The following is an 11148-nucleotide window of genomic DNA, read 5'->3' as shown; positions in this document are numbered from 1 at the left end:
TATGTGGGAGGGGTCCTTCATGATTTTGCTGCCTGGCTGAGGGCCTGTTGGTTGAAAACCACAGACAGAGTTCTGACCTGCAGGCTGATGATTTTTGAGCATAATGATGCTCTGCAGTCTGTTCCTGTTCTGGTGCTGAGGGAGTGGAACCAGCAGGTCATGGAGAAGGTCGTGATGCTTTCCAGGAAGGCGTAGTAGAAAGTCAGATGTGATAATTACTTTTTATTACGTAATTTATGTGTACTGTGTCTATATTTTTTCCTGTAATGTTAAGGGGGGCGGCGCCCTAGCGCCCCCTATTGACGAGCCGCCACTGTCTGCTCGTCTGGTAATGTTTTACAGTTTCTGTGATGTGTAGGTGCTGCGTTGGTGACCGCGTTCACAAAGTGTCTAGGTAGGTGCTGAGGTGTGATGTCACTTCCTGAAATAATCCTATCTAACAGGAAACGCTAACGAGCTCCGTTCAGGTGTTTAACAGGAAACGCTAACGAGCTCCGTTCAGGTGTTTAACAGGAAACACTAACGAGCTCCGTTCAGGTGTTTAACATGAAACACTAACGAGCTCAGGTGTGTCTAACAGGAGGGAAGCTGTTTTCAGCACCGACACCTTCAAACTAAAAAAACAACGATCTCCAAGCTAAGCACTAAGCGCTAACGTCTTCCTTGTCCTTCCAGTGCGAGATAAGAAAGACCTCCCGCTGGACCCGGTGGACCAGAAGGACCAGGACGGATCCTTCGACTACCAGTAAGTCCTACACACTTCCGTCCTACAGACTCTCTACGATACGGACGTTGTAGCGACGCCTCGGATCAAAAACGTTCAACAGCAGATCAATCCTCGTGAAACAGCTTTGTTGTCGTAATCGATCATAAAGTCTAGTGACCTTTGATAGAACCGGTTGTGTTAGAGTTCTGTCGTATTACTCACTTTAATGCACAAATAAATAAAACTACCGCGCGACTGACGCCTGTTTCTGAGAGTCAGTCAGCAAACAGGAAGTCCAGGGGTGTCCAACCAATCACAGACTGAGCACCACATCAACTACCCATGATCCTTCACTCCCTGCTCTCTCTGAGACATAAAAATACCATTAGAAAACGGAGAGGTGAAATCCTGCGATCTGATTGGTTGTTAACTGTGGTATAATGATCTGATTGGTTGTTAACTGTGGTATAATGATCTGATTGGTTGTTAACTGTGGTATAATGATCTGATTGGTTGTTAACTGTGGTATAATGATCTGATTGGTTGTTAACTGTGGTATAATGATCTGATTGGTTGTTAACTGTGGTATAATGATCTGATTGGTTGTTAACTGTGGTATAATGATCTGATTGGTTGTTAACTGTGGTATAATGATCTGATTGGTTGTTAACTGTGGTATAATGATCTGATTGGTTGTTAACTGTGGTATAATGATCTGATTGGTTGTTAACTGTGGTATAATGATCTGATTGGTTGTTAACTGTGGTATAATGAGCTTATACCACAGCTTCTATTGTAAAGTCTCATCACAGCAGATCATTCCACGTCAGGGAAGCAACAATGTTTCCATGGCAACAACCAACTGGTACAGATTTGTTGACGGTTAAAGCAGGGAGCAAAAAGTAGCTGGTGTTAAAGTTTATTTAAAATTTTTGTTAACAATTAATGAGTCATGTTGAGGGTAAAAGTTGATCTCCGGGGAGGAGCTAACGTTAGCGGGGAGGAGCTAACATTAGCGGGGAGGAGTTAACGTTAGCAGGGAGGAGCTAACATTAGCGGGGAGGAGTTAACGTTAGCGGGGAGGATTTAACATTAGTGGGGAGGAGTTAACGTTAGCAGGGAGGAGCTAACATTAGCGGGGAGGAGCTAATGTTAGCGGGGAGGAGTTAACGTTAGCGGGGAGGAGCTAACGTTAGCAGGGAGGAGATAACGATGGATGGATGGAGGAGTTCCTGTCTCCGACATGCGGAGCTACATCTGGAGAGATGGACTATTGTTTTACACAGTGGGATATTTTTACTGAATATTATGTATTTATGATTAATTAAAAACTACATTAAATAGATTGTGTATTCCTCTTTCATATTTACATTATTGGTAACCGTTTTATAAAAGCAATACATCACTTCAGGCCATGGTATATACTCATTATATCACTCCCCTCAGTGATATAATGATCCTCATGTGGCCGCGGGTTGGACACCCCTGGGCTAAGTGTTAAAGTCATCTCATTGTGGCCCACAATTCCACACAAGCTTTTCTCCAGCAAACCCCAAATTCCCTCCAAAACATATCAGATGTTCATAAAAATATATTAACTCATCTTGAACTTAATGGCAGCAAAATATCTCAAATCAAAAGGCTGGAAAAGCAAGTTTTAATGAAAGCCCTTAACGACACAAAACCTGGGGGTTTCCAGGTTTTAGCTTGTTATATGTGAAGAAGTGAACATGTGAAGAAGTGAATATGTGAAGAAGTGAACATGTGAAGAAGTGAACATGTGCACTTTGAGGTTCCAGCTGGTGACGATTGTTCTCCTTCCTCCAGGTCGTCCTGATCTCTGAAGCTGCTGGTTTATCTTTTACTGACCAGCTCTGTTTAACCTGCTTATTTAACCTGATATAGGTCTTAATAAACCTGTTAACTGATCACAGCTCCATCTTAAAAACCTCTTTAATAACTCTTATCTGCCTCAGAATAACTTTATAACATGAGTCGGTAAAATCAGGACAGTCGCTGTTTCTGATTGATCTGTTTGAGTAGAAGAGAATCAGGGCAGGAGAAAAATAAAAATAATATTTGAGAAGAGGAAGATTTTTTTTTCATGCACTTCGAGAGAAAAGTCAAAATGTCGAGAATAATGTTGAAGTACAATTTCGAGAAAAAAGTAAAAATGTATTTCAACTTTATTCTCGAAATTTCAACTTTATTCACGAAATTGACTTTTTTCTCGAAATTGTACTTCAACGTTAATCTCGACATTTCGACTTTTTTCACAAAATTTTGACTTTTTTCTCAACATTTCGATTTTTTCTCGACATTTCGACATTTTTCTCGAAGTGCATAATGGGAAAAAAGTCTTCCTCCTCTAAAGTATTATTTTTATTTTTCTCCTGCCCTGAAACTCTTCCGTAGTTTTTTTGACCTGCTTGTGTCTCATCTCCGTCTGGTTCCTGCAGAGAAACTCAGTTTTTTATTTCATTTAATCAGTAAATCTAACAATCTCAGCTCTGAAGGTCCAGACATCATCGCTAACGTCCACTCAGCTGTGCGGCCCCGCCCCCTTTACGGACTCCGCCCCCTCACTGGCCCCGCCCCCCCTCACTGACTTTTTCACAAAATTTTGACTTTTTTCTCGCCATTTTGACTTTTTTCTCGACATTTCGACTTTTTTCTCGACATTTTGACTTTTTCTCTCGACATTTCAACTTTTTTCTTGCCATTTTGAGTTTTTCTCGACAATTTCGACTTTTTTCTTGACATTTCGACTTTTTCTCTCAGCATTTTGACTTTTTTCCTCGAAATTCTGACTTTTTTCTCGCTATTTTGACTTTTTCTCTCGACATTTTGACTTTTTTCTCTACATTTCAACTTTTTTCTTGACATTTTGACTTTTTTCTCGACATTTGGACTTTTTTCTCAACATTTCGACTTTTTTCACGGAATTCTCACTTTTTTCTCGACATTTCACTCAATCACATAACTGGCCCCGCCCCCTCCCTAACCACGCCCCTCCCTGACCCCGCCCCTCGCTGGCCCCGCCCCCTCTATGGCCCCGCCTCTTCTCACTTGTCATCTTTCTTCTCCGAATGCTGAAATGACCCCGAGGGGAACGAGAACGAGAACCAGAACAGGTACTTTGGCGTCTGCAGAGTCCGGCATGTCAGCACCCTGGGGTGCTTGCCTGGGTTATGGGTGGGGAGGGGGAGGGGGGGGTGTGGGGGTGGTGGTGATGAGAGGGTGATGGTGATGGGGGTCCAATCAGGACCATCAGCTTGGCTGCTCTGCTAGCAAACACTTAGACTCTCTAAGTGTTGATGAACTTTAACGCAGCAACGTGAAAGAAGGGACTGCTGCCTCGGTTACCATGGTTACTGTTTGTAGTCTGTAGATGGATGGATGGATGGATGGATGGATGGATGGATGGATGGATGGATGGATGGATGGATGGATGGATGGATGGATGGATGGATGGATGGATGATGGGAATGGACCGTTTCCACTCAGTCAGGCCAGCATGTAGCTCCTGAAGCTCCGGCCTGCAAACATGCACAAAAGAGAAAAAAGGGGGGCCGGCACAAGAAACTACAGGAACGATGGACAAAAACGATAGCTATGAGATATTTATAATAAATAAAAATGGTAATGGAGAAGAGAGGAAGGGAAGAGGAGAGGAGAAGCTGCAACTATGACTACTGACTCTACCACACTAGAGTTTACACTACCTAGAGATTTACCAACACCAGCTAGAGGTTTACTAAACACTAACTATAGGCTTTACTAAACAGAAAGGTTTTATGTTTATTTTTAAAGGTGGAGGTGGTGTCAGCCTCCTTAACCCAGATTGGAAGTTGGTTCCAAAGTAATGGTGCCTGATAGCAGAACGCCCGCCCTCCAAATCTACATTTAGATACTCTAGGAACTACGAGTAAACCTGCACCCTGGGAGCGGAGAGCTCTGCCAGGAACATAAGGCATTTTCAGGTCTTGTAAATACTGCGGAGCTGAGCCGTTTTGGGCTTTATACGCAAGTAATAAAATTTTAAATTTACTGTACAAAAAGTTAAAAAAGGTCTGAAAAGGATACGTGTCTCCATTACTGGAGTTAAATTCTGGAATTATGCCAACATACATTTAAAATCATGTCATTCTCTTTTGGTTTTTAAGGAAATGGTTTGTAAAGCTAAGTAATGAGGACCATTAATTAGAACCAGGTGTGTTGGTGCAGGGAAACATCTAAAACATGCAGGACAGGACACGAGGACCAGGATTGAGAAACACTGCTTTAGCATCACATGAAACTCCAACTTTTAGCAAAATGTTTGCTGTATGGTCGGCTCCCGACCCGGTTCTGCAGGTTCTGAAGGTTCTGCAGGTTCTGCAGGTTCTTTCGCATGTTTATCTGGGATCTGATGCATGCAGCATGATCCTGACATGATCCTGACATGATCCTGACTTGATCCTGACTCTGAAAACATCCTGATGCTCGTTTCGCTGACATCAGAACGGAAATGACGCCGTCTGGCTCCTGCATCTTCAACTTCCTGCCCTGCTTTGGTTCCTGCTTTGGTTCCTAGCATGAAGTCAACGTTCTTCCTGAAGAACCTGCTGCTAGCTGAGATGAACCAGGCAGCATGAGTCAGCAGATCATGCTGACGGTGTTCATGTCATCGTTTATTAAATACTCAAGAACGATAAACACGATGTTCCGAAGCTCTTTGATCATTTCTGTGTTGTAGTCAATGTTCATCGTTCAGGGTTGTGCCGGAAAATGTAAGTTTCTCCTGGGAGTTACAGCTGATTGAAGCTCCTGGACCTGAACCTTCTCCTGAACAACTCAGCTCCAGCTGCATCAGTCCACCAGACAGGTTCCTGGTTCCTCTGTGGGGTCTTGGTGACTTCCTGCTGGTTAGGGTTAGGGTTAGGCTTCTGCCCGGTGGACTGAGCTGTTCCAGGATCTTCAGCTGTTCCTGGTGGGTTTCCATCGTCCTGCAGATCAGACGTCCTCCAGCGAGGCGTGAGGATTCTGAGGAGCGTCAGACTCCGTCAGAGCAGCTCTAGACCTCTTTCATCACCTGGACTCCGGGTGGGGGGGCTCCTGACTCCAGTTCAGCTGGTTCACTTTCTTTCTCCTCCAAAACTGAGAATGTTCTGTGTGTTTTCAGTAAAGACAGAGATTACTGTATCGTCCCAAATAGAAGACAGTGTTTTCTGCATGTAAATAAGGCTCAAAAAGTGGGCGTCTTCCATTCAGGGTCTAGACATTATACCATAACACCACTAGATGGAGCCAGGTATCTGTAAACTAAACTCCCCAGGACAAAGCCAACCCCTGTCACCAAGAAGAACAATGAAAATAGAGGTAAGAAAGAAAAGAGAAGAAAATAATAGAAGAGATAACAGAAAATGTTATCTCTTGTGTGGAAGTGTGTGGAAGTTATGATGCAAACTTCAACATGGTGGTTTGACTGAGGCTAAATAACTCAGATTCAGATTCAGAGAAACTTTATTCATCCCTGAGGGGCAATTCAGAACAACTAAGCAGCAATACAAGTACAGTAAATCTGCTCAGCTGCCGGCCGGTCGACCACAACGAGCAGCGACCCGAAACCGGAACAAAGCAGAGAAAGGGTGACGTTGGGGGGAGGGGGAGAGGGAGGAGGGTAAAAAAAGCATCTTCACACTGTGTATAAGTAGACAGTGAGAAAGTGCAAAAAAACACCTCAGCACAGAAAGAACATGACAAATTTAACATCATCATCACAGACTTATAGCCAGGAAGGCGTTGAGATGAGGGAGGTGGTTATCAGTAAGTGTGTGTAGCGGTAAGTCCGTGAACTTCACCCAGAGCTGCTCCTCAGCCAATGTCCTTGATGTTATCAGACGGCTCGGTCAGTTCTGAAACAGGTCCACAGATGTTCCTGAGAGGGGAGGGCTAGTGGGGGCAGAGTCACCTTGTTTACATTCCACCAGGGAGATTGTGACCAGAGCGATCGGCCAAACCGCTCTGTCAAGGCCAGATTATAGAATCAACAATTATATTGAAAACAGACAGACTCAGTAATTTTCCGTCTGCCTTCAGTCTCTGGTTCATCAATGGCGACTCCAAACAGACGAATTTGTGATCAATTCCCGCCAAGCCGAGCTTCCACCTTCTCCAGAGTCTTATCCATCTTACCAATGAGCTCAAAGACGCCGCCAGCCTGAGATTCTGTTCAAGAATCACATCCAGCCTGCGATTTAGCTCCCCCAATGTTAAAGTCTGAGTGTTGATCACCTTGCTTGATCCTTCAGCCACGTCCAGCAGCTCTGAAAGAGCCAGAACAGCTGTCGACGACTTACGCGTTTGTCGGTAGACCAGGAATCCCCTCCTCCTATCAAGAGAAATCCTGTTATCATAAATCCAATTATGAAGCATCTTCAACGTCCTCGACAGACAGAATCACCAAACACAACGGTTTCCAATGTTTCCAGGAATCCATTGTGTATCCAGCAAAAAACATCCCATCGGGGCAGGAGGGCTCCCTTACCCCCTGACTTCTCGTCGCAAAAATTTGGTCAATTGTGCTGAGAGACCAGTTAATCAATTCCATGATTGTAGAGTTTCAGAGGAGTGAAAAGGAGAGACTCTGAAGACGAGACAGGAAAAAAAGCAGTAGCAGGGCAGATAGGGAGGGAGAGGAGCAGGGAAGCGTCCGCCTTCGCCGAGAGCCGGAAGAGAGAGCCAGGCTTTTTCTCTCCAATATATTGTTGTAATCATTTGTTTCAGATGTACTGTCATTATTTTCTGTATAAAAATGTTATTTGGTGTTCAAAAAGTCTTTTTTCAAACTTGAGTCTTGAAAAAGAGGAAGAAGTCGTCTTATAATCAGGGTAGTCTTATATTCGGGCCGATACGGTACAATCGTCTGGTTTATCAGCTGAAGTCAGTCGTTGGTCGGGACTCAGATGAAGATACATTTTAATAACTTTAATACATTCTACAAAAAAAAGATCAGGTCACGGATGGAGAACCGGGGGGTTTGATGGTCCCCTGATGGAGTCCTGGCTGGAGTCCTGGCTGGAGTCCTGGCTGATCCTGGCTGGAGTCCTGGCTGGAGTCCTGGAGTTGAACCCTTGTCTTTTACACACTGAAGTTCCTCCAGATTCCTGGAATAGTTTCACTATGTTCTGGAAATATGCTAATCCCATCCAGCTTCCTGTGAGGGACGTTGGTTTAAACAGAGCAGCTACAGAAAAGTATCTACTCGGTAGTTAGACCCCTGGTGGAAAAGAACCAAACCTGAAGTGTAAAGATGAAATGAAATGACGGCGATGAGAAAAATACATAAAATATTGTGTATCAATGCTGTAAGTCAGATAAAGCTAGCTAAATATAAATGCGGGGCTTTAGCTTGTTTCCCGGCCGACTGTTCTCCCCCGGTCCGTTTCCACGGTAACCCAACCTTTCCTTGTCCCCCCCTGCAGCAGCGACGAGGACAACAAGCCCCTGGCCAGCCAGACGTCGCTGGACGGCAACGTGAAGGAGAGCGACGACAGCCTGGTGGACTACGGCGAGGGCGGCGACGGCCAGTTCAACGAGGACGGCTCCTTCATCGGCCAGTACACCGTCAAGAAGGACAAGGACGGGGAGACGGAGGGCAACGAGAGCTCCGAGGCCACCTCGCCCGTCAACGCCATCTACTCGCTGGCGTAGCGCTAGCCCTCGCTACGGCAACAACCCCCCCCCCCCCGAAACACAGCACCGAAACACCAAGAACCAACGTAGAAACATAGAACCACAGCAGACAGAAGAGACAGAGACAGAGACGTTCCTGCCGGGACGCCGGAGTTGTCCACCGCTATTCCACCGCTAGTCCACAGCTAGCCCACTGCTAGTCCACCACTAGCCCACTGCTAGCCCACCGCTAGCCCACCGCTAGCCCTTAATTTCAGTTTCCTTGAGGCTAACGTATGGACAGAGAGTTACGTTAAATCCCCCGATGGAGGCGGGGCCCTGACCTTTGACCTCTGACCTTTGACCCCTGACCTTTGACCCCTGACCTCTGACCCATCCCTCCACTCCACCAGTGTTGTGTAAGTTCCTACTCCTCATGAACCAGTTCAAAGTTCACTTCACATTAAAAATGAACATTCATAGTTCACCATTTTCACTTTGAACCGGTTAAAATTCAGTTCATTTCAATGTTTTTAGGTGAGAAGTACGAATGAAACGTCCCCCGATCCTAAAACTGTTCCCTGGATACAATCACGCATCGTCCTGGTGGAACATCGTGCTATTTATTCATTTATCTATTTAGCAGGTGCACACTCTGCAAACAAAAGCCACAACAAATTATAGCGTTATGTTTTACAATCAATTATACGAGACCTTACATTCTATCACACAAAATTGATTAAGTTATTGCCTATAGCACAAAGGATGTGGACAAAGGACCATTTTTGTTTTGTTTTATTCATCTGTTGCAACAATATTGTTCCTCTAAAAAAAGAAGGAATTTAAGACATATCAAAAAATTATTTTAGTGTAACATAAGGTAATTTTTGTCAAACAGCTCGAGGTGTTTTCCATCTAAACCTCAATTCGGAATTCCTATTTCCATGTAAACCCGAAGGTAAAAATAGTTTAATTCGGAATTATTTAATTCGGAATAATTAATTCCGAATTAAAAAACATCATGTGTTCATTGCATATGCTGATGATACGCAGCTGTTTTTATAATATCTGTGTTAGGCTCGAGAGAAGGAGGGCGGACCCAAATGCAGGACAACACGAGCAAGGTTCAGGTATAACAAAGTTTATTAACAAAGGGCGCTCCACAGGAGGGAAGGAAGACAAACACAAAATCACAGACAGAAAAAACGCGGCTGGAAAGTCCAATAAAAGGCGCAGACAGGAGGGAAAGTCACAGCTGGAAAAAGTAATCCAAAAGGACCCAGGAAGGGAAGGTCCATGAACGGGAAACTAGGGAAGTCCAGGAAAACAGGCCGAGTACGGGGGTCTGAGCTGGAGATAATATAACTAGTACTAGAACTGGTACTACATCTGGTACTACTGGTACTACAACACTCAGATAAAGGAGTGTTTGCAGAGATCCCTCCATCAGCTGTAGAGGGAAGAAGAAAGAAGAGAGCAGATAAAGGAGTGTTTGCAGAGATCCCTCCATCAGCTGTAGAGGGAAGAAGAAAGAAGAGAGCAGATAAAGGAGTGTTTGCAGAGATCCCTCCATCAGCTGTAGAGGGAAGAAGAAAGAAGAGAGCAGATAAAGGAGTGTTTGCAGAGATCCCTCCATCAGCTGTAGAGGAAGAAGAAAGAAGAGAGGAGATAAAGGAGTGTTTGCAGAGATCCCTCCATCAGCTGTAGAGGAAGAAGAAAGAAGAGAGCAGATAAAGGAGTGTTCCAGATATCCCTCCATCAGCTGTATAGGGAAGAAGAAAGAAGAGAGCAGATAAAGGAGTGTTTGCAGAGATCCCTCCATCAGCTGTAGAGGAAGAAGAAAGAAGAGAGCAGATAAAGGAGTGTTTGCAGAGATCCCTCAATCAGCTGTAGAGGGAAGAAGAAAGAAGAGAGCAGATAAAGGAGTGTTTGCAGAGATCCCTCCATCAGCTGTAGAGGAAGAAGAAAGAAGAGACCAGATAAAGGAGTGTTTGCAGAGATCCCTCAATCAGCTGTAGAGGGAAGAAGAAAGAAGAGAGCAGATAAAGGAGTGTTTGCAGAGATCCCTCCATCAGCTGTAGAGGAAGAAGAAAGAAGAGAGCAGATAAAGGAGTGTTTGCAGAGATCCCTCCATCAGCTGTAGAAGAAGAAGAAAGAAGAGAGCAGATAAAGGAGTATTTGCAGACATCCCTCCATCAGCTGTAGAGGGAAGAAGGAAGAAGAGAGCACAACACCGCAGCTTGTGGGAGAGAGGTTTAGGAGCTGGCTGGGTGACGAGGCTGAGTGGTGTCAGGTGTGGAGAAGGTGATTGGGTTCAGCTGCCCCTGGCCAAGCCTGACCAGGCTTTGGCGCCCTCTGGTGGAGGAAGGGTGTGCCAAACCCTAACAATCTGAACAAGCGTCTAGAGACAACATCTGTTGTATTAGACGCTATATAAATAAAATTGAATTGAATTGAATTGAATTGAACAAGTTCCAATGAAATGCTGAAAACAACGATATGCGGCTCGAGGGGGTGGGAATAAAACCCACAACCAGGAAGTCAATTCAAAGCAGTGAATCAATCAATTATATAATTCGGAATAATTAATAAGAAAATATTTAATAATTAATTAATTATTAATAATAAACAATTAATAATAATTATTTTTAATAATAATTGTAAATTATAAATTATATTATTATTATTATTATTAATAATAATAATTAATTGCGGATTTAAAAGCATCATGTAACCATGGCCAGTGTTCATTGCATATGCTGATGATACGCAGCTGTTTTTATAAT

General features: G+C 44.1%; 1 protein-coding gene across 5 annotated transcripts in view; it reads left to right on the top strand.

Moving 5' to 3' along the window:
- The window catches only part of nfasca (neurofascin homolog (chicken) a), a 66547-nt gene extending 55609 nt beyond the window's left edge, over positions 1-10938 (top strand). For all 5 annotated transcript variants that reach the window (XM_061726552.1, XM_061726550.1, XM_061726547.1 and 2 more), the window contains 2 exons: positions 676-745; positions 8173-10938. In XM_061726552.1, coding sequence (XP_061582536.1) covers positions 676-745; positions 8173-8401 — 299 coding nt within the window. In that variant the 3' untranslated portion in view covers positions 8402-10938. The remainder of the gene's footprint in view (positions 1-675; positions 746-8172) is intronic.
- Positions 10939-11148: the final 210 nt, after the last annotated feature.

Source organism: Cololabis saira, chromosome 8 (assembly GCF_033807715.1).
Source record: "Cololabis saira isolate AMF1-May2022 chromosome 8, fColSai1.1, whole genome shotgun sequence".
Classification (NCBI taxonomy): domain Eukaryota; kingdom Metazoa; phylum Chordata; class Actinopteri; order Beloniformes; family Belonidae; genus Cololabis; species Cololabis saira.
This window is presented reverse-complemented; position numbering and strand designations above follow the sequence as displayed.